General features: G+C 36.3%; 1 protein-coding gene across 3 annotated transcripts; it reads right to left on the reverse strand.

Annotated features, from left to right (window-relative positions):
* Window positions 1-749: 749 nt before the first annotated feature.
* Window positions 750-17360, reverse strand: LOC307120371 (uncharacterized protein). 3 transcript variants are annotated; one of them, XR_013815781.1, is made up of 7 exons: window positions 16941-17142; window positions 13427-13560; window positions 11376-11711; window positions 10537-10872; window positions 3974-4086; window positions 2307-2994; window positions 750-1916 (listed from the first exon to the last, which is right to left on the reverse strand). XR_013815781.1 is itself a non-coding variant. In XM_079807385.1 (5 exons), the coding sequence occupies exons 1-5, from the start codon at window positions 16990-16992 to the stop codon at window positions 2944-2946; spliced, it is 888 nt and encodes a 295-aa protein (XP_079663511.1). In that variant the 5' UTR covers window positions 16993-17360; the 3' UTR covers window positions 752-2943. The 3 variants fall into 3 exon arrangements, 1 of the variants encoding a protein (XP_079663511.1); XR_013815780.1 differs by lacking the exon at window positions 13427-13560 and having other exon boundaries at window positions 16941-17160; XM_079807385.1 differs by lacking the exon at window positions 13427-13560 and having other exon boundaries at window positions 752-2994; window positions 16941-17360.
* Between the last annotated feature and the right edge of the window lie 7627 nt (window positions 17361-24987).

The following is a 24987-nucleotide window of genomic DNA, read 5'->3' on the forward strand; positions in this document are numbered from 1 at the left end:
GATCAATTTTGCATTTTGACTTTTAAAGCCTCAAAACTAATTCAGACCGTGCATTTACATCTCATTTATTTAGATCTCTAACAAAAATGTGGTTTGATCTGTTGGGTGGTTCTGAATGAGTATGTGTTATACTGGAAGTTTGTGGTTGATTTAATTGTCTGACTAACTGAGTTGTCAGAGGTGTGTGTGTGTGTGTTTCATTCTTGTTCACATTAAATTTTCTAACTGCATCCTTTTGTAAAGAATATGATCCTGAGACAGATGTGCTTAGCGTAAATGTAGAAATGTAGTAATTGTGAGCACTGTATGAAGTCGAACAAGCCTTTCGTTATAAGGTTTGCATGTATTTTTCGCAGTTATTGTTCCTACTACAAAATCATAATTTAATGTGCAATCTTAAACAGTGTAAGATGTTTTCCAGAAAGTTTCAATGATAATTGTTGGTGAAAGTTTAGTGCCTCAGTGATGAAATCATTTATAACTCAATGATTCAAAATTAGCTTAGTTATTTCTGATTACACAAAAATATTTTAGATACACAGATTCCAGCTGTTATGAATGACTCATATGTTTTTAAAAATGTTATAATGAAAATTCCTTGTTGAATGAAAATGGTATTTATGTGGGTTTTAGTTCAAGGCACATTTGGCTTATGTAAAGTAACACGGAAAAAAAAGGTCTAAAACTATTCTGCCCAGAGTGCAACTAAATATTTACAACTAAACTACAAATATTTACCTGACAAACATATCATGAGACACCTTTATTGAGGCAATTTACATTTACAATGAGCGCCAAATCCAACAAATTAGAACAAGAAAAAGAGTGTGGCCAAAAGAAAGAACCAAGGAAACCCGTAAGTCTAAAGACAGAGTAAATAAGTGAAGACAATCATCTCCATCAAACAATGATAATATTCTAACAAAAACATCAGTGAAATACAATAATTCCATGACAAAAATCACACTCAACAATCACAGCTGAACATACTTCATTAATAAAACTGAATGGGGCACGAGAGGAAAAATTTATATGACAGGTCTTCATCTCTTCACATGCCAACAAATAAAAATTAAGATTAACGCTGCCTTCACGTGCTATCGGAAATTTGATCATTCCGACTTATGAAGTCGTGATCACGAGCTCATTGCATTCAAGTTTCAAAATGTCAGGGCGTTCATGTGCAATTTTTTACCTAGGAAACTCGTATTTACAATAATTCCGAGAGAACGTGACGGCAGCATAAATCAGCACCTCATAAAATGTCAGATGTTTGTTCACAACTTCAGGTTGACTCATTTTTGCACATTTCAACGATGAAGAAAAAAAATATCCACTAAATGTATTAAGACTTACTATGATTGAATTTAATTGAATATAATTGAATATAATTGCATTGTTTTATCAAGTATACACACACACTTGTGTGTTATAACTGTAACGTTCCTCCATCAAGTATGTTTCAGGTTTTACTTAACCCTTAATCGTCCCTTGGGGTCCAGCTGACCCCACTGGACTTTTCCTCCATTTTTAAAAAGTGTTCCCTTCATCTCAGGGTCATGAGACTATGACTTTTCCAAAATAATCTATCTAAACATGCACAAAAAATCTGGGCTTGATTTGGTTGTTCTAAAGGTGTGTAAAAATTTTTTACCGTTTAAGTCCCTCGGGGTCAGATTGACCCCACATTGAAAATGAATGGGAAAGTGTAAAAAATACATTTTCTCTCACTTTATTTGTCAAAAAAATTTAACTAAATCCAGTGAAAATTTCCACATTTATATCAAGGTCTGGTCCTAGAGCATAAACACAAAGTAGAACGAACTTTCTATCTCATACACACACACAAACACTCTCATGTGTGTGACTGCAACAGGGAGTATTTTTATTGAAATTGGCAAATAAAATCAACAAAACTGGCATAAATCTGAAAGATTTTCATACATAAATGAAGTACTAATACTAGGGCACAAATGCAATATGGAACAAGCATGTACACACACACACACACACACACACACACACACACGTCTGGAGTATTTTTTTGATTTTGGCAATGAATGGGAAAATTTAAAAAAATGCTTTTTTTTCACTTTGTTTGTAAAAAAAAAATCAACTAAATCCAGTATAAATCTGAAAATGTCTACATTTATATCAAGATCTGGTCCTAGAGCATAAACACAAAGTGGAACGAACTTTCTGTCTCATACACACACGCACACACACACGCACACACACACACACACACGTGTGTGACTGCAACAGAAAGCATTTTTATAGAAACTGGCAAATAAAATCAACAAAACTGGCATAAATCTGAAAAAATTCCATACATAAATGAAGGACAAATACTAGAGCACAAATGCAACATGGAACAATTATGAGAAAGAGAGGGAAAAGGGCAAATAAAAGAAAGATGAACGGCAGCTTAACTTTTGCATATTTTCCCTATGGACCTCTAGTGGATAATGTGGTCATTGCACTCTCTCTTTAACTATAATTCCTAAAGTTTTTCCACAAACCTACAGATGGCGGTATTCTATCCCTAACACAGAGCAATGTTCAATAACTATTTATATTTATTTAAGATCATCATTCAAGTGATTTTTTCATACAAAAATAATTTTTAATGAGCCAATTTATTACATAGTTAAGTATTTGTGCAGTAAATAGGTAAAAAAACGACCAAATACCCACAAAAACACAGCATAAATGTGTAGTTGAGAAGTAAATAAAAAAAATGATATATAGTTTTCCATGTAAAAAAAAATTATATTTCCTTTTGCAATCGCTCTGTAAAAGTTTGGGGTCTATCTGACCCCAAGGGACTCAAACGTAAACCCTACTTGAGGGACGATTAAGGGTTAATGACTACACTAATGATAGTCTCTCTGTTTTATCCCATGGTTTACTGCAGTCAGCTGGATCCGGGCCGTATCCAGATCAGATGGTGGACCTGCGCCCAGACAAGACCAACGCAGGACCCTGAAGTGTCTGCAAAGACATGTCAATTAGACTCCCCCTGAAATTGCCTCACAGACGGCATCCTCAATAAACTGTCTCTGGCGTGACGACTCCAATCTTTCGAATATTGCAATTTAATAATTGTCTAATCGATATGTCATCCTCAACAAACCCGTCTCCGGCATGACGACTCCGATCGTTCGAATATTCCTATTTAATAATTGTCTAATCGATATGTCATCCTCAATAAACCCGTCTCCGGAGTAATGATTCCGATCACTCAAATATTCCTATTTAATTAATTGTTTAATGATACGTCATCCTCAGTAAACCCGTCTCCGGCATGATGACTCCAATCTTTCGAATATTCCGATCTAATATGAACCCTGACCAGTAAAGTTGCCCGAATAATAATCATACACTGTTTGTTAATTGGCCAGAGGAGAACTGGCACCCTGACAGGGCCTGGTTTCTCCCTCGGTTTATTTTTCTCCATTATGCCCCTGATTGGTTCCTTGCCACTGTCGCCTTTGGCTTGGCTTGCTCAGTTGGGGACACTACATTTTCAACTAAATATCCAAATAAATTAATTAGTAAACTATAAACTAAATTACTGATCTGCCTACATTGTCACTGTATAATAATTGAAATGAACTGATGACATCACCGTTTTCTGTGGAGCGGCTGTACGGCCGAATAAAATTCTGTTGCATTATTTTCCTGTTTAACACGGTGAAGCTGCTTTGAAACAATCTGCAATGTAATAAGCGCTACATAAATAAAGGTGACTTGACTTAAATACAGGGAGAGTAATCAATGTAAAACACATTAATATAATAAATAATAAATCGATAATAAAACAACAGAACATACCTTTTACAACCATAGGTTGAAAATTTTTTTTTTAATTATTTAATAATAAACATTTATTCAAATCACTATTCTTTTAAAGGATTTTTGCACAGTAAATCTCATATATCTTGTTACATCAACTGTATGTAATACTTACATTCTTGTGCCCCGCTCTAGCCTTTACAGCAGTTACAGCAAGAGCTGCAGCCAACAGCAGAATAACAACACCACCAACTATTGCTCCTATATAATATAGAGACAGACCTGAATCTGGAACAGATAACGAGAAACAGACATCATTACGACAGAGCGACTGATAATCCATCTAGTACTTAACAATATCTACACATTTTTTCATTGATTTTCAGTTGTATGATATTGATTTAACTAATAAATGGCACCATCTGTTGTTTTTAGCAACTAAAGAACTTTTTGATTGTGCTTAAGTGGAACTATTGCAAGAATACTTTTTAGCAACAGCAGTTAAAACAGCATAACAGCACAGAGACCCTTAGCAGCTTTAGTAAAAAAAAAAAATTATACACTAAAATATATTTGAAGTACATTTATTTTGTGCTAAGTATACTACAAATCGATGCTATCGATTGCTAAGTATGCTATCCTGGTGAACTTCTATCGCTGCGCAATAGAAAGCATCCTGACCAACTGTGTGGCAGTGTGGTATGGGAGCTGCTCTGTTGCGGAGCGCAAGGCACTGCAGCGGGTGGTGAAAACTGCCCAGCGCATCACAGGGACTCCACTGCCTGCCATCGAGCACATCCAGAGGAAACGCTGTCTGCATCGAGCTCGCAGCATCCTCAAGGACTCCTCTCACCCAGCCCACAGACTGTTTTCTCTCCTGCCCTCCGGCAGGCGTTTCAGGTGCCACCGGACCAGGACCAGCAGACTAAAGAACAGTTTTTTTCCCCAGAGCTGTCTCTTTACTGAACTCGAACCCCCGCTGATCCACTTCCCTCATATACTGATAACTCTCCTACCTCACATCCGCCTTCACTTTGTTATTTGCACTACCGACTGTTTATTACAGTCACAACTGTTTACTTATTCATTTTGCACTACCATACCTTAACTGTATTATGCTCATTTGCACTGCCGACTGTTATTTACAGTACCTACTGTTTACATTTGCATTTTGCACCGTACTTCTAACTGTAATATGCAATCACTTTCCACTGCACTTTTACACTTTTTTTTCGGATAGCTTCTGTCCATAATTTATTGCACTACCTTAATCCACTGCCATATTCCTCTTTTTAGCCTAACATATCATTGTATACCTCTATCTGTAAAATTCTGTTTATAGTAATAGCCATCTGTATATTATAGTAATAGCCATCTGTATATTATATTACATATCCACCTGTAAATTCTGTTTATAGTAATAACCATCTGTATATTTATTCACTGTACATATTCACCTGTAAATTCTGTTTATAGTAATAACCATCTCTCGATTTATAGATATATTTATATATACTCAGTACTAGGGCTGCACGATTCTTGCTAAAATGTGAATCACGATTTTTCTCCATGGGAATTGAGATCACGATTCTCTTACACGATTCTCATTTTTTCTTATACTTAAAAAAAAATGAATCAAATTTTAAATAAAAGTAATTAGTTACAATTAAGTTAAAATGTAGAAACAACAAATGTAGACAAAATAGATGTAAATATATGCTTATTACTGTTTATTTCTATTTTTATGATTATTTAATATCGTGCCTTGTGGAGAGAGGGTTTTTGTTGTCTTATTTTTCGTTGTTTCATTTTGTTTTTGCGTTTTTGTAAAAAATGAAAACTATAAATAAAATATTTTTAAAAAAATGTTATAAGAAAACGCTTAACGTGGCTTAATGTACTAAGACAGTGTTACAGACATCCCAACCTGAAAAAAGTCATTTATACTTTCGTTTTTTGGGGCACTTTCCCTCTGCCATGGCGCTCCAGTTTCTAGATACACTGAACTGATTAATTTGGTTCGGGAGAAGAGATAAAAGCCCGCCCACACCGAAACAAGCCAATCAGGATGCTCTCCGTCTTACATGCGCTTCATTAGGTGCACACCAGCACACACACGCAAGGTCTCTCGCTCTCTCTCCCTCTCTGCCGTGCGCGCGTGCACAGTTTGCGGTTCATTTTTACCTCTTACCGCTACAAATCTGACTCCGTTTAGGTCTGCTCTGCCGTCTTGTTACACGTCAGTAACAGCGAAACATGGCCAATGAGGGAGGAGAGAAGTGGAGATTTATGATTGATTGGTTAGTGTTTTGTTATTGTGTGAGTGTGACAAGCTCTGGTGTGACCAATAACGCGTGAACGCAGCATGATCTGAGGGAAATACACGGAAGTGAATCGCCAACATTAAGAAATGAGATCGCATTTATGTTTGAATCGAGATCGTGATTTTTTTTCGATTAATCGTGCAGCCCTACTCAGTACATATCCATCTCCTGCACTTATGCAAATGTTGTATATCCTGCACTTGCTGCTATTGCACTTCTGGTTAGACCTAAACTGCATTTCGTTGCCTTGTACTTGTACTTGTGTAATGACAATAAAGTTGAATCTAATCTAATCTAATCTAATCTAAATACATTTACATATTTATGTGCTTAATATAAATACCCAGCAATTTAACTTTTGGTATACTAAATTGATATACTTTGTAGCAATAATGGCCGCAGACATTCTTCCAAAATCTTCCAAATTATTCAATCAAATTAACATCCCCTTCACAAAGCCCAATTCAGCTCCAGACCCCAGGAAATCGACCATCGATCACGAGAGAGATGGAGGCTCGATTCTGCCCGGAGCTACCAGTTGTAGCTAATAATTACTCATGGACTTGTGACCAAAACTAACACAAAGAGGACAGAGGACTCGTGATCACAAGACAAAGAAACAAACCAGATCTCTGTCTTTTCAATGACCGGTAAATTAACTCCACGTGACACAGCTCAAACTCCCAGCAAACTCACAGATATATGGAGTGCATCAAATCACTGATTATTGGACTTTCATTCAAATAGCCTTCGACATAGCTTGTTAGTGTGTTACAACTGATACACGTGACTATTATGCATGTATTTTACTCCCAATTCATGCAATTAGGTAACTATTGAATTAGCAGATGAAAAGGCATCGTGTTTGATATTGTTGTGTTCGTATGGATATAATACAACAGATGAGCTGAATGAAATCTTTATAGAATTGATCATGTCCTTATAGTAAGAAATTAGGTCTAAATTTACTCCCTGCTTAAGAGCAGGAAACTAAATTACTTTAGATAACCTAATTTTATGGGAGGGGTGGAGACACAGTCACCCCTGAAGCCTAATTGGCCAGAACACATCCAGGGGATGGGCAAATATTTGAGTTCAGTTGAGTTTTAGTTAGTTTCAAGTCAGCTCAAGCTCGGTTCCAGTTCACGTCACAACCAGTTCAGTTCGAGCTGGTTCGCGGCCTGTTCGCAGTTCAGAGATGAGCTAAGTCCAAGCAGTTTGACCAGAGTTGAGTTCTGAACAGAGAGCTCCCAGGAGACGATCTGACGATCGTGGCAGACCAAGATCAGAGAAAATGGGTTAAACAACGATTTCATTCAGGCCATATCTGTCTCTCTCTCACTTTCCTTTCTTTTACTTAAAGTTTATTTTATTTCCGTTAAGTCTCGGGTTCTGTTAAGTTCCGCCGCAAAAGTTTCTCAACAACGAGTCTCCAACCGTGCGCTTCAACTTCAAACAACGCCCACAAGACTTCCATCCAGCCGCCAACACGCCACGTGATTGGCTTCCCAAGATGATCCAAGACACGACCAGACCGTCAGCGAATCAAAGACCCGAGAAAACCCCTTGTCCAGCCAGGAAAAGGGAACCCCCTTGTCAGACGACACATGAGACACAAACGCAAGTAATGCCTCTTGATTCCAAGCTGAACTAGTGCATTAGATCAAATGTAATAACCCTGCCTAAGAAACGATAGGAGGTTAAATTACTGATCAATGGTTTCTTCAGGTCATGTTTCATAAATGCATAGATTGCTTAGGATTTCATAATTTTTCTCTCTTAGAACTTATTCTTTCCTCACCTTCTTTTCTGCAACGTGTGAATGTGCGAGTGTGTGTGTTTATGTTATATATTAGTTTGATGTGTTAGAGTAATCAATAAAGTTCCGTTTGTATTCAAAGATAACTGTTCTTGTGTTATGTGCTTATCAATTTAATGTCTTGAACTGCCGATCTAAGTTACCTGGCTGTTAAATAGTGTTTCACTATTGTTCGGATATTAATATCCGCTGCAGAGTTGATATTTACGGCCCGTTCAAATGAACGCTGGAAGAGTCATTTGCTTGGCTGTAAAATAGACTCTCAAAATTCCCTATGAATTCATTAATTTAAGCTAAATATACATGTTTCCCTTTAACAGAGCCCCTTTAAGTTCTTACATATCGGCGGACGAATAAGTTAAGGTGTAAACATTAATTCTGAATTATTTATAAATTATAGTGTCATTCGAGTCTCTTTCACTTTAATTCAATTCCCCGTTGAGTTATTATTTTATCTGACTCATAGTCGCTACAACTTAAAGTCTATCACTAATTTTGTACTTAATGCACCAGATTAAATAAAAAGTGAAATGAAATAATTTTTTGCTGATCATTTTCCAGTCGTGCCTGTTTAAGGGTTAAAGGCTGATATTATACTCATACTATCCTTACTAATAGTGATATTAAAACACATTTTAGGCATACTATTGTAGCGACTATGACTCTAACACATCAAACTAATATCTAACATAAACACACGCACTCGCACATTCACACGTTGCAGAAAGGAAGAAGGTGAGGAAAAGAATAAGTTCTAAGAGAGAGAAAATAATAAATCCTAAGCAATATATGCATTTGTGACACATGACCTGAAGAAACCATTGATCAGTAATTTTACCTCTTATCGCTTAGGCAGGGTTATTACATTTGATCTAATGCACCAGTTCAGCTCGGAATCAAGAGGCATTACTTGCATTTGTCTCGTGTGTCGTCTGACAAGGGGGATTCCCTTCTCCTGGCTGGACAGGGGTTTTCCCGGATCTTTGATTCGCTGAAGTTCTGGTCGTGTCTTGGATCGACGTCTTGGGAAGCCAATCACGTGGCGTGTTGGTGGTTGGATGGAAGTCTTGTGGGCGTGGTTTGAAGTTGAAGCGCGCTTTTGGAAACTCGTTGTTGAGAAACTTTTGCGGCGGAACTTAACAGAACCCGAGACTTAAAGGGTTAGTTCACCCAAAAATGAAAATTCTGTCATTAATTACTCACCCTCATGTCGTTTGACACCTATTTCGCCACATATTCGGAACACACATGAAGATATTTTTGTTGAAAGCTGATGGCTGAGAAAGGCTTCAGATAGGCCTCCATTGGCATTCAGTACATTCACACTTCCAAGATCCATAAAAGGCACTTAAAACGTCGTTACAAAGCTCCATCTCACCACAGTGACTCTACAATAATTTTACGATGCGACGACAATATTTTTTGTGCGCAAAAAAAAAAAATCAAAATAACACCTTTATCCAACTTGTTCTTGTCTTCCGTGTGTGCCTCCACGACGCATGCGCGAGAATATGACGTAGCGCGGGGTTCAGGCCGCGAACTAGCTGTGACGTGAACTATGAACTGACTTGAACCGAACTGGATTCTTTGTTCGTGTTCTGAGATTAAATTCAAATATTTGCCCATCCCCTGGATGGGTTCTGGCCAATTAGGCTTCAGGGGTGACTGTCTCCACCCCTCCCATAAAATTGGGTTATCTATAGTAATTTAGTTTCCTGCTCTTAAGCAGGGAGTAAATTTAGACCTAATTTCTTACTATAAGGAGTAACTATTGGGAGTAATATAAATGCATAATAGTCACGTGTATCAGTTGTAACACAATAACAAGCTATGTCGAAGGCTATTTGAATGAAAGTCCAATAATCAGTGATTTGATGCACTCCATTTGTAACAGTTTCTGTGAGTTTGCTTGGAGTTTTAGCTGTGTCACGTTTACCGGTCATTGAAAAGACAGAGATCTGGTTTGTTTCTTTGTCTTGTCATCACAACGAGTCCTCTGTCCTCTTTAACTAAGTTTTGAACAAAAGTCCATAGGAAGTCAGTTAATTATTATCAACAACTAGTAGCTTCGGGCAGAATGGAGCCTCCATCTCTCTTGTGATCGATGGTCGATTTCCAGGGGTCTGGAGCTGAATTGGGCTTTGTGAAGGGGATGTTCATTTGATCGAATCATTTGGAAGATTCATTAACTATGTGTCTGCGTCCACAATTCCTACAGATGCTACACTATTAAAAAAAATGTGCAGTGTGCAATAAAGAAATACTCCAAATAAAGTTGAATTATAGTTTTATATCAGTCTTAGTGATATGTCAATAAATATGTTAAAGGATTTGAAGTGTACTAATATTAAATATTTTAACTAAATTTTGGTATACATTTTTTACTACTGAGGTGAGGAAACACCATTCAAAGGAAAATGAATAGGCTATTATGCATTTTTCATGTTAACATTAGTCAACGTGTTACTGTATTAGGTCAAAGCTTCCTTTTTTAACAGTCCATAAGCCAGCATTTATTTGGTTGATTTAAAAATACTGATCTGTTTTTTCAATTCCTCAAAGGAAATGCATTGAATTACTGAATTATATACTCACCGTTGACAGTAACACTGAATCTCCTCACTGTGATGATGCTAAATCTGCTGTTGATGATCTGTAGTTTATACAGTCCAGTGTCTGTGTTTGTGATGTTTGTGATGGTCAGAGATCCAGTCTGATGATCCAGCTTCAGTCTGTCTCTGAATCTCGCATCAGTCTCTTCACACTGAACATCTATACAGGTTTTATTTGGATCTCCAGTGATTTCAGCAATGCGAGTGTCATAAAAATACCATATTATGACATCACTTGGTCTTCTTTTTACACCAGAATATAAAGTAACAGATTCTCCCTCCTGTTTATTCACTTCATCTCGTTCAGCAGCAGAAACACCTGAAAAACAAACCAACAGATGTGGAGGTTTTTTTTGGAGAAAACAAATAAACTACAAAACAAAAGAACTGCACATGAATGTGATTGCACACGCCTCTTCTTAACTTCTGATCTTAAAATAACCATTTATGCCTGGCTTGTGCTTATGAACACATTTGACATCTTTCTATTTAAACAGATAAAAATCAGCAGATCAGAGATGGCGTGATTAGACAGACGCCGTTGACTCCATCGGAGCTCAACTGCAGCTTCTTATTAAAAAAAAAAAACACTCTTAAAACCAATAGCTTGCAAATGGAAATTATTTAGTTTTAAATCAAAACAAACTGTTTAATTATGTAAACTGAGATAATTCTAGCAAGTTTATAAAGTGATTATCTGTATACTGTATGTGAAATAATATACATGTAAAAAAATAACTCTTAATAGCATTGTAAAAAAATTTGTAAATGCATACATTTTAATTTATATATAAACTAAAATAATAAACATGAATGACTTACCATAGACAGTAATACTGAAGATCTTTTTAGAGTTCCTGTTGCTGCTGATGATCTCTAGTTTATATTCTCCAGAGTCTGTGTTTGTGATGTTTGAGATGGTCAGAGATCCAGTCTGATGATCCAGCTTCAGTCTGCCTCTGAATCTCTTAGTACCTTCATTACACTGAACATCTGTACAGATATAACTGAGATCTCCACTGATTTGAGCGATGCGAGTGTCAACAAAATACCATTTAATATCTTCTTGATGGTTTGTTTGAATATCAGTCAATAAAGTGACTGAATCTCCCTCCATCACTGACACTGACACTCCATCTGAACCAACACCGAAAACACCTGAAGAAACGGTTAAAGCCACACAAAAATATACAAAAGTGTGTTCAAAGTGAATTCAGTACCATTTCCCTATACATAGCTACATTTGTTCACTCATAAATCCAAGGATTTTCATGGACTAAAGAATATTGACCATAAATCGTTTTTATCGTTCTGTCAGGACACCTAGCTGTTGAGAGATGATAACAAACAGCAGGGCCGTGCAGAGAGTTTTTCAGGGGCAAGGGCTCAAATGTAAAAAAGGGGCAATATGTAAAAAAAAAAAAAATAAATAAATTATAATATATATATATATATATATCCTTATGCTCATCACGCTTGCATTTATTTAATCAAAAATACAGAAAAAAACTGTAGCCTACTATTGTGAAATATTACTACATATTATGTTCTTTTTAACTTTTTATTAATCAAAGAATCTTGAAAAGAGTATCACAGTTTCCATCATTGACATTAAATCCTCATATTAGAATGATTTTTGAATGATCATGTGACACTGAAGAGTGGAGTAATGATGCTGAAAATCCAGCTGTGATCACAGGAATAAATTATTTTAAAATAGAAAACCATTATTTTAATAATATTTCACAATATTGCTGTTTTTTATCAAATAAATGCAGGCTTGATGAACATAAGAGACTTCTTTCATAATGCTGCATAATATATAAAAAATGGTAATATAATAAAGTCCTTTCACGTAACCATTTCGCCAGCCTACACTTCACATAATAGTCCTGTAGGAGCCGGTGGCACTTGGGTTTTGTTAACTTTGATAGTTTCATGAAATAGTAAACCGTGTATCAATATACATAAATACAAGTGAATTTAACACTAATGCGACTTTTGCTGCTGCATGGTTTTGTGCAGGGATTTGTTTGTTGTCAGTTAAAATCCATTTTGTCAGTGATGCAATTTAAAAAAATGACACAAACCGCAGGAAATCGTTCCACAAACGTTAGTTCGTCTGTCCATGTAATTTTCAACCGATTAATGAATAAGAACCGCTATATTAAAATGACCGCTCCACTTCACATCGCCCAATGGAATTTGAACTTGCTTTGCCAGATCACGATTGGTTGGAGTATGATAAACAGGCATTGGCAAATTGTGTAATACTATAAAATATATAATATATAGATTTGTAATTAAATCAACACATTAGCTCTGATTATGGATGAAAAAAAAATATTGGTTTATTTTTTCCCCTAAGGCCACACACTCTGAAAGGACTAGCATGGGAAAACCCAGACAACTTCCGGCAAATTTAGATTTGCTCTGCAAGTAGTCTGGCAAAGACCCCATTCAAACCCATTTCTAATCCCTAGAAATCGCGGCACCCATTAGAAACTTTGGGGCGGGCTTTAGACGATGACGACAGCGCAGCGACGTTGAAGCAGATTTGCCGCCGTGGAGCATCACTCGTTCGAATCAGCTATCGCGTCTGTTTTAAGCGATTTAAACTTTTCCTTTTCGTTAAAACCCGAGCAAAGAACAACACTCGAAGCCTTCATATCTAAAAAAGATGTTATCGCTGCCTTACCGACTGGATTCGGCAAAAGTCTGATACCAGCTTGGCCCTTTGGTGGCTAAACGAATGCGAGAGCGAGAGCCCTCTGGTAGTGTTAATGCTTTACAAAATATAGTTTTAAGTCGTTTTCAGGCGAGAATGTAGTTGTTTAAAGCTCAAATCTGTGGTTTATTTATAAAGAGAGCACCTTTTTTAAAATTTGATTTGCCGTTTTCGGAGTTGTGAGCTCCAGTGGTTCAGCGGCGCTCAATCGCTCAACCCCACAGAGAGGCGCCTTTCCTCGGCCTGTCCTTCTGCCATCTGCCGCTGGCTCTGATGTCTCTGTAGTGGTTAAACATAAGATATGATTTGTCTCGTCTTGTGTAGATCTAACGGCTGATCTTTGCTCTCATTAATCTATAATTTGTTCCCAGACAGATCGTTTTGTCTGAGGGCAAAGTGAAGTTTCATAACTTTATATTTTTAAGCTATTAAACTTTACCGTTGTAGTCTCCTAGCGCTGACTTTGACTGAATTGCTTTATTTATTGTATAGCTTCTTATACCTTTTACTTACTTTTATAATTGCTATTGATGATCACACATAAACTGACATTTAACAAAAAGAGACTGGGTTGTGTTTTATGTCATATTTAATTTATTACAGTGATAATCATAGCCTATATTATGCCTATATTATGTGTATGTTTTTTTTTTAATGTAAACAAAAAGAGGCCGGGTTTTTTATATTTCGTTTTGTTATAAACATGCATTGAAGATAATATGCATTGCCTGCACTACATACACAAATATATACGGAGTGATACTTGTCAGCATTGTAGGCGGACTAGTGTCCTCCCGTCCTCAGGAGTTCGTTCTCCGGAGTCAAACTTGGCAAGTCACGGACGCAAGTCAGAAGTTCGCGTACAAAATATGTCATAAAACACCACTGCCTCATTTCATAAAAAATAAAAATCTTAAACATAATAGCCACACGAATGTGGTTCAGGCAACGCGTAGCTAGGCCTAGATTGATTATCTTATGTATTTATAATAAAACGAAGTGTAAAACACCCTGCCTCTTTTCGTTTACATTTTAAAAATAATATATGAAATATTAATATGTGGTTTAGGTAAGGTGACCAGATTTCTGAAATGGAAACCGGGGACATTTCCTATTTGAGAACACAATTACAGACAAGAACGCATATTGAGAAACAGCCAGCAATTGAAAAACAAATGCTGAGAGTCTCAGATGTTTCTCCGTCGCTCTGCATACGTCATCTCCCTCATCGCTCTGATTGGTTTGAGGTCTATCCAATTGCGCCGAGAGGCATTTGAGCGACGCCCGTTGGTGACGCCCCTTTGGAAATGATTTGTCTATGAAGCTTTGCCAGACCATGGGTGCATTCCATTCGACAGGGTCCCTACGCACTGTTCACTGCTCCCTACTCCCTGAGCACGGTATATCAGTTGACGTGGACTTCGCTGACAATAATCCCTCATATGGAACTCCCTGCAACGTCATCAAAGAAAGGCAACGACGGGTGCAGATTACGATATAACAAATTAATATTGTAATTTACTTTACTTTCAAATTGAAAACCATATAATAAGCATATACAGTTACAAAACACACAGTATAGGCTATCTAAAACATATAATCAAAACATTGTCCATTAGTTTACTTATAACCTGTATTGACTATGAACAGATTTGAAGCTGCACCTGTCATTCAATATGAAAATACTTTGATTTGGTTAACTATAGGCTATTCTTAATGGTCTTTATGCGGTCTCATCTCGTGCGCTTTCTTTCCCAAGTGCAGCTGCACAGTAAACATTCCTGAGGTAAATAAAGTCAAATAAAAAACATGACAGCCCTCAGGTGCTTCTCAACACTTTTAATTTGTTTACATATTCATCAAATATAATATACAAATGCAACAGTTATTGCCATAACCATTCATAAATACTCTAGTTTGTATAATAACTATGAATATTCAAATGCATATGTAAACTCTTTAATCGCAGAGCTGTTTAAAAACTCTTCCAACCAATGGCTCTGCACCATAGTTGCCAAGTCCGCGTATAACACGCGACTTTGGGCTTCTTTTTTTGGCAAGTCGCGTTTAAAAATCATGAGTCGCGGGTTGCGGTTTTTTGGGCTTATTTTAAAAAGTGTGGTTGCTTGTTAGGAAAATATAATAAGCAACTTCGTTTCTTTACATTTATGCTCACTGTTTTGTCCAATACATTGGCTGACACTGTCTTCTCTCAGCTAATAGCCATTCAGTGCATCGATACAAGTGCTGTAGTAATCCGTCCTCATATATCCCGCCTCCTTCTCCCCCTCACTGAAGAAAAATCGTGTTCCACGTGCAGGTATGTGACGTTATAAATGCACGTAATGATAGTTAGTAGACTTAAATAGACGTATACATTTTTACAAACAATGCCAACAGCTGAGATGTACAGAGATGGAGAGTAAACAGGGAAGAGAGGCACCTAATTTAATAAAAAAAAAATTGTAATGTATTTAAAATTACAAGCCATTATAAAAAAAACAAGTATAGTAATAATAACAGTAGGTATGGTTTGAATGTATTTTATTATAAATATGTGTCTATACTGCAGCGCTCCCTTAGTGCTTGCCTGTGTCCCAATGTGCATACTATCCATCCTAAATAGTAAGTGACACTCATTTTCAATACTATTTAGGGCAGATAGTATATGCACATTGAGATGTAGGGCTTATCTTTTTCAAGGTTTGCAGTGTGTGTGTTCACTACTCACTGCCCCTAATATGTGTGCACTAACTCCGATTATGGGTTACCATAATTGGCCTTCATGTCACTTTTTTTTTCTCCAAACCTCTTCTGTTCACAGCTGATTGGAGGATATTGCGTGTCCTTTATTGCAATTTGATGATTTTTGTAAAATCACATCTGTTTTTGCTTTTCAAACTCTGAGAGGTTTCAGTTTAATATGTTGCAGGCTCATTTATTGATAATTTTTTTTTATTATAAATAATATTGATGATAATATATAATATAATAATATTGGTCTTGTTTTTGAAGCTGCGGTTGCTTATTTGTCTCGCGAGAGTTGGCAACACTGCTCTGCACCATCATTAGTTCGGACAGGTGATGCATGCGACGCGCAAAGACATTTGGGTGATTTTCACTCTCTACTTCCTGTGAAGTGATGTATCGATTTTCCCTTCTTCCCTGTGCCGTTCGCAGTACCCTTTGGACTGAACATGTTCGCTCCCTTTGGAATCTCACTTAAGATGGCAGAATACCCTCTGAAGTCCACTTCGCAGTCCACTTACGGTCGAATGGAACGCACCAACTCAGTTACTACTGAGAATGGTCTGGTTTTAACCAGGCTATGAAAGGACCATATTTGTCTCGAGAGCCGTTTCCGAACAGTTGAAAATCAGCTGTCAATCAAAACGCACGCAACCCATAGCAATGCGTTATGACAACGCCTCAACAGAAATTGTCCGACTTTTGAGCCGTTCGTTACTATTGTAACGTTACACATTGTCATGTTATAATAATCACATTTATTTAGTTTTATTGACCACGATATTATCATTGTTATTTGTCTGAGAGGGGCACTTTTGATTCATTTTGAAAAAGGGCAGGGGCTCGAGCACCCAAAGCCACACCCTCCCCCCTCCTCTGCACGTGCCTGACAAACAGGCTAAATGTCTTACCGTGGTCGAGAAAAAACAAGATCGTTGAGAACACATGAATGAAAAGCTTCATTTTCACCACTTTCCACTACGAAAAATGACCGCACATTCTGATCCGTAAAAAAAAAAAAGAGTTGTGTCAAGTGAAAGTAAAAAGTAAAACCTTCGAGCTTCCCTAACTATGCGTTCACACACCGCCACCGGCGAGAGCGTCAAAGTGGCCGGAAGTGGAGCGCGCGATGACGAAGACAAGGGGCGTGACGCTTTCTTCTTCTTCTTCTTCGGGTGCATTCCATTCGACTATGGCGAGCGGATTATGGCGAGCGGATAATGCCACGGATAACCTACCGAAGTAGACAGTCGTGTACTTTTACGTGAGAGAAGGGGTACGTCGCCACAACAGACGCGTGACACCAACGTCGCTGAGAAGTACGTCGCCACAACAGAGGCGTGACACCAACGTCGCTGAGAAGTACGTCGCCACAACAGACGCGTGACACCAACGTCGCTGAGAAGTACGTCGCCACAACAGATTCGTGAGACTAACGTCGTGAGAAGTAGCCTAATTGCCACCACAAGTATCTTATCCTTGTTTTTTCTAGATTTTCTTATCCCTCCTTTATTTATTATTAACCTATGTTAACTTTTTTTCTTTTACTTTCCTATGTGTTCTGATGACATTGAATATATTAAGCCTATTGCTACATATTGTGCATTGTACGTTGTAAATCGTTGATGTCATCTATTTACAAGCATAATAAAACAAGTTTTTTTTATCACTCACTTTCTCCTGGTGATTAAGGGCTATGTGCAAATTATTTTATTTTATTTTCACAATTATTAACAACTTTAAAGATTGACCCATAAATTCAGTAATTATCTATAAACATAACATTCTGTAATGTGTCATTCTGAGCTTTTACCTTTGAAAATGGTAAGAATTGTACTTTACACAGTTGACCATACAATGGGTGATACACTAGTTCACAATATGGATGTTGGGATGTTGAAGGATATATTTTACTATACCTCTTAACATAAATATTATTTCTACTTAATTTTGTTATTTTTATAAAACAAATTATGACTCAACTGCCCTTTCCATAGCTTTCTTCCACTTAAGAAGAGTTGGTCACTTTTAAGGAATTTTTATTTTACTATATCTTTACATAAATATTTTTTTTCTTCTTAAAAACTATTTCGTTATTTTAAAAACCCAATTAATGACTCATCTGCACTTTCCAATAGGTTGGATGTGAGGGGGAAGTACGTAGCTTTCTTCCACTTAAGAAGAGTTGTGCACTTTTAAGCAATTTTTATTTTACTATATCTCTTTACATAATTATTATTATTATTTTTTTTACTTAACTATAATTTCGTTATTTTACTAACCCTAATGAAGGTTGCACGCACTTTTCACAATCCGTTATATGGAGCTATTCAATTTTGATTTTGCATATTGTTTGTTCATGTGAGCACTTTACAATATTTCAATAACATAATTTTTCTTTACCACTTCGTTATTTTGGCTTGGATTTTCGTTTGTTGGAAATATGAACTGAATTTAAAAATGCTTTTGAAATTAAAAACTTTTATAAACGTTTAATAAACAATACATTTTTAAATAAAGACGGTGCAACAGCGCGACAAAGGCACATAGGTTATATAAATTCTCTAATGTGGATAAATGCATATTTTGTACACATTACAATACAACATATAGCCTATATATGTCCTTGTTAGGAGAAAATATATGTCGTTATTATTACGTGAAAAGATGTTAAAACGACATCTCATTATGACATAACTGAGTGGGAAAATAATATGAATGTGGCAGCAATGCGTCAGCATATAGTTTTGTAACCTCTTATTTGGTTAAATGGGTAAACTATAAACATGAAACTAAGCATGTTGGCTCACAATGACTTGTTCTCCATTTAATGTTGAAGAAAATGTTGAATGAAATTAAAGAAAATTAGGGTGAGATCAAGAGAAAAAAGGAAGAAAGAAAAAAGTGTGCAATGGCTCTTATAGGGCTTTAGCGTCCAAGTAAAAGACAATGTCTTAAATGTTCAAAACATGTTTAATTGGTTGTACTTCACCACAACACGAACATAACATTAAGTGGCGCACAAAGTGGGTATGCGCTATATGCGGCGCATAGGGGCGCAGCCAAAGCGATGGATCTATATATATATATATATATAGCCTATATATATATATATATATATATTCTATATGTAGCTGCTGTTGTGCGTTTCTAAATCATTTCTGTATTTCCTCAATATTATATAACATTTTAGAGGACTAACAGTCTATAGGTGCCCTCATAAGATTACATAATAGAATTTTGGATAATAATGGAATATCGCGAGTGGGCGCGCCTGGTGGGGGCGCTGGCGATTTGACAGCAAAACGCGCGTCTTTAACGCGTGGTTTACCACAAAAACGCGCTCTTAACGTGCGCTTTGGGGTCATTGAAAACGGGCGTTTCCGTTAAGAACGCGCGCTTATATGGTAGGCCTAAATCACGCGTCGAGGACGCGCGCTATGAGTCGGACAAAACGCATGTTACTAACGTGTAGGCTAAACAGGTAAATCAAACAGGCTGTGCAAACTTGTGTTTTAAGTATCCAAACAGACTAAAGAACGTGCCCTTTCCTTGGTGTTCTCAAAATTGCATGCTCAATTTTTAGGGCACACCTCTTATAAAGTAAAGTTACATATTGTTGACCATCTTTTAAGTAATTACACTATTTACCACGAAACACTATGGCTGTTATAAGAATTAAATTAAATAAGGCTCAACAAAATCCATCTTACTATTTATCAAAATCCACTTACACTGTAATTTCAATTGCCTGAATAATGTAATGAGATTTTAAAATTTATGTTGTAATATAATATTTTAATAATAGAAATATGAATATGTTGGGAAAATGTATTTATTCCATTTATTTTGGCGGCGTAATGGATCATTCAACTATAATTCGTTCTAACCGACTGTTCAAAAACGGTGATTTATGGGAGAACGAAACCCATAGGCCTACTTTGTTTGAATCTATTTTTGTTGGAAAAATAGAGCAAAACTGTAAAAAATGACTACTTGTTGTTTATTGAACTGTTGTATAAAATTAATATCGCATTTTGCAATCGTGCTGATATAGGCTAGTATCTCTGGAAAATAGCACTCTTGCTCGATATTGCTTACCTCATAATTTCCTCTTGAATTACTTTCAAACGAATGTTTTTTTTTTCGTTATTACCCTATTTTTAATGAAAATACAACAGCAATAAAATAGTAGGCCTACCATAAAAAAACTTGCGTTTATGGAACTTTTGTTAAAAAAACGAATAAGACGGATGACATAAAATAGCTATACCCGAATTATAACAAATAAATAAAAGATATTTGGAAATTCCTCAATGGGAAACCCTCAATTTGTGGTTTGTGTTTTCTGTTATTAACAAAATTGATCTTGCGCTTGTGCCTCCGCTATCTTCCTGTCAATCATCTCGCTCGCGCCTATGATTACAGTTATAGTAAAATTTAAATTCACCATCATCGGTTCCCATCCTCAGCCGATCTGCATGACAGTTTTTGCAACGACCATCAATACTAGATAAATGGGCAAGTAAAAAGGCACGCCATGTTACAATTTAGTAGGAACTAAAGAGCGCTCTAGAATGTTTGGTATGCGACATTATTAGTATTGGGCATGGAGAACCGGTTCCTACTTGGAATCGTTTTAAAATTCAGGGCCGGGTTTCCCAATAACGATGTATCTTAGCTCTAAAGAGCATGTTCTACGAGCGAAGTTACGATCACTCGCAGCAATTCCACGTGCGTTTCCCAAAAATGTAATTAACATGAACATAAGTGCTACTTAAGAGTCGCTGTCCATTTGCGAAGTGCTGAAATATAACCTTATGGAATCGTTTCCTCTGAACGTTTCACCTAATAATTGTCATCTGATGTGGATTAGCAATCAAAACACGTCTATAAAGCAACTACCTACAGGCTGAGGCACTGACAAAATGGCTGAACAAAAAAAAAAACAAGAAAAGATACCTTTCAAAAAGACGAAATAAATATCCTCATTTAATTCAGATGTGTATTTATATTTTTGTTTGTTTGTTACCTGCCCTCATAAAAAAAAAAAAAATCCAGTGATCATAAAGTCAGTTTCCACAAAAATATTAAGCAGCAGAACTGTTATTTTTTTTATCAACATTGGTAATAATGAGAATATTAAAATTAACAATAATAATAAAAAAAAGTGTACAATAAAGTACAATCAAAACCTTATATCACAATGCACTTGAATAAAGTTAAAGGTGTAATCTGCCGGTTGTCCTGTAGGTGACCTCATAACTCTGTCTTCTTACGATAGCCTACACTTAGAGCTTTACGATTAGGCTACTCAAGAGCACTCGTAGATCTACGCTCATTTTCAAGTGCTACTTAAGTTACGATGCTTTTGGGAAACAGACCTTAATATTAAGATCACTCGTACGATCGTTTTTACGATCAATTTAGGTTTACCATGCTTTTGGGAAACGCAGCCCAGATTATTTTCTTTCTTTTCGTTTCTTTATTGGAATCCGATCATAATGTTAATGTTTGTCAATTTGTGACAGTTTTTTTTATTTGTTAACATTGTTAATAATAATAAAAATGAAATAAACTTATAAGTAGTAAACACTATTGACACTTTTTGGGAAAGTTAACTAATAACTGTAAAATAAATAGCCTATAACAAATATCTAGCCTATACTAATGCAAACTTTTAAATGCTTTCAAAGGCAAAATACATGGAAACGATGTATATGTATCAGGTGTTTTAATTGAAAAATAAGCAAATACTCAAAAGGCAGACGTGGCAAATTACAATAAGTAACAGCAATGAAGTCTCGAATCAAGGGCAAGGAATTAAAAAAATTAAATGAAGAAAATAAAATAAAATACATAGTAAGGAGCTATATTGCTCTTAGCTTATTTAAAAAACTGGCTAATGAAGAAGCTTTTTCACTTGAAAGGCTACAACGTGAAGCAGCAAAAGCTTTAAGTTCATTAGTAAAATGAGAAAAGGAGGGGTTTTCAAAAATCTGCAATTATGAATAAAGTATTTAGCAAGTTCAAATAGGTTATTAATCAATTGTGATCGATCTTTCTTAAGTAAACCAAAATGAATTTGTTTGTATTCAATGAGATTTACACATATAATAATATATGACAGTTTGTACAATTGAGACCAAAGCAATTTGGAGTAATAATAATAATAATGAAAAAATATATATGCTCAGTGGTTTCAATTTTAGTTCCACAAAATTAACAAGAGTTTTCTCCAATATTAAATTTAGATTTAAGGAATTATTTAGATGGGTATGTAATTTATTATATTGAAATAAAGTTATTTCATTTTAGGGAGAGATGGAAAGGTATGATAATTAATTCTCCGTATAGGCGTATTGTAAGGCGACGACGTATATATCAGGCGTCTTCTAAGGCGACGTACATAGAAACGACGTATGTATCAGGCGTCTTATAAGGCGACGTACATAGAAACGACGTATGTATCAGGCGTCTTATAAGGCGACGTGCCTAGTTCAGACGTTAAAATTTAGTCAATTTCTCACATACGCCGTCGCCACGCCGCCGTAGGTATTCGTTCCTACCATGACGTCGCCGTGACTTCGCCGCCGGTCTGTCGTCTAACGTCTCTATCAATCCCATTCAAAAAAAGACACGGACTGACGGCGACGGATGGGTAGACTGCTCCTTCTCCTTCTTCTGGGAAGTTTGTGAAATGTCACTTTTCGCACGGCATATTCGACAGGGTCCCTACGCACTGTTCACTGCTCCCTACTCCCTGAGCACGGTATATTAGCTGAAGTGGACTTCGCTGACAATAATCGCTCATTTGGAACGCCCTGCAACGTCATCAAAGAAAGGCAACAACGGGTGCAGATTATGATATAGCCTAACATAAATTAATATTGTAATTTACTTTACTTTCAAATTGAAAACCATATAATAAGCATATTCATTTACAAAACACACAGTATAGGCTATCTAAAACATAATAATCAAAACATAGTCCATTAGTTTTATCAGTTTACTTATAAGTTACCTGTATTGACTATGAACAGATTTGAAGCTGCACCTGTCATTCAATATGAAAATACTTTGATTTGGTTAACTATGTATAAATGTAGGCTATTCTTAATCAATGGTCTTTGTAGCGTCTCATCTCCTGCGCTTTCTTTCCCAAGTGCAGCTGCACAGTAAACGTTCCTGAGAAATGAAGTAAAATATAAAAAATGACAGCCCTCAGGTGCTTCTCAGCACTTTTAATTTGTTTACATATTCATAAAATATAATATACAAATGTAACAGTTATTGCCATAACCATTCATAAATACTCTAGTTTTTATAATAACTATGAATATTCAAATGCATAAACTCCTCAATCGCAGAGCTGTTTAAAAACCAGGCACGTGCAGAGGGGGGGGGGGGGGGGGGCTTTGGGTGCTCGAGCCCCTGCCCTTTTTCAAAATGAATCAAAAGTGCCCCTCTCAGACAAATATCAAGGATAATATCGTGGTCAATAAAACTAAATAAATGTGATTATAATAACATGACAATGTATACAATAGTAACGAACGGCTCAAAAGTCGGACAATTTCTGTTGAGGTGTTGCCATAACCAGAGCCGGATTAAATAAATGGACTACACTAGGCAGTCTGCATTTTTTGGGCCCCCCTCCATCGATGTTATTTATTAATTGAAATCTGAAACTTACCAAAGTTACTAATAAAAGTGAATTCACATTTTACATAGCCTAGTCTTTGGTTACAAATTGGTTGTGTTGTATATTAAACAGTCTATCAGACTATTTTTTGATATTCATTATTTATACGTCATTACACGGCTCTATTAAATGCTATTAAATTATCCTCATCCATGGGAGTGTCATTGTTAAGGCAGTAGTACCAGTAAATAACCAATAGGTATCAGTAAACTATGTAAACAGAGCAAATGAGTTTTTCTGCAAAATGCAATAGCTTACAACATTTATAAATGTTGTAATTAAGATTTTCTGCAAAATACAATAGCTTACAACATTTATAAATGTTGTAATTAAGAACAAGAAGGCAAACATGACCCCTTCACATTCATCAAGACCATTTAGAAACTGTCTAACAATAAATAATAATAAATATAAGGATGGAGGATTTAAACTATGGAAAACTAAAGGTATTCAGACTATTAAAGACTTGTATATGGATGGTATACTTCTTACATTTCAAGAATTGTGTGATAAACACCAGATTCCCTCAAAACATTTTTTTTTTTTAAATATTCACAGCTTAAAAGTTTTATGTCTTCCAGGTCTACAGATATTATGTACATTCCCAAGCTGTCATTAATTGAGGAAATAATTGAAAAAAGAGGTGAAAAGGGCCAATTGTCAAAATATTATAATGTCTAACTCTAAAGAGTCTGCTGTAGACAAATTAAACGCATGGAGGAAAGCCATTCAAGAATAAACAGAGGAATTTGAACGGACTGAAGCATGTTTAAAGGCGCAAAAACAAATCATAAACACGCGGCTTAAATTATTACAGTATAAATGGTTGACAGGGGTTTATATAACACCTGAAAAACTCAATCATATGTCTAGCAATATTCCTGATATATATACAAAATGCCAAAATTCTAAAGGAACTCTAATTCACTGTCTATGGGAATGTTCTGATATACAGAAGTTCTGGAAGGATGTCATAAAATGTTTGTCAGAACGCTTTAATCTTAAAATACCACATTGTGCCAAACTTTGTGTACTGGGAATATATCCTACAGGTTTCTCACAAACAAAGAAACACACTAGACTATTGGACTTTGGATTGTTACATCCCAGAAGAGCCATTGCTGAACTGGAAGAGCATGGAAGCAGGGCCGGCTCTAGCTCTTTGGTTGCCCTAGGCGAGATTGAGTTTTGCCCCCCCCCCCCCCCCCTCTAATTGTTAAGCCCACCGGCAACTATAGTTGCCAGTGTATAGT

This window comes from Gobio gobio, assembly GCF_949357685.1.
Source record: "Gobio gobio genome assembly, chromosome: 24".
Taxonomy (NCBI): Eukaryota; Metazoa; Chordata; class Actinopteri; order Cypriniformes; family Gobionidae; genus Gobio; species Gobio gobio.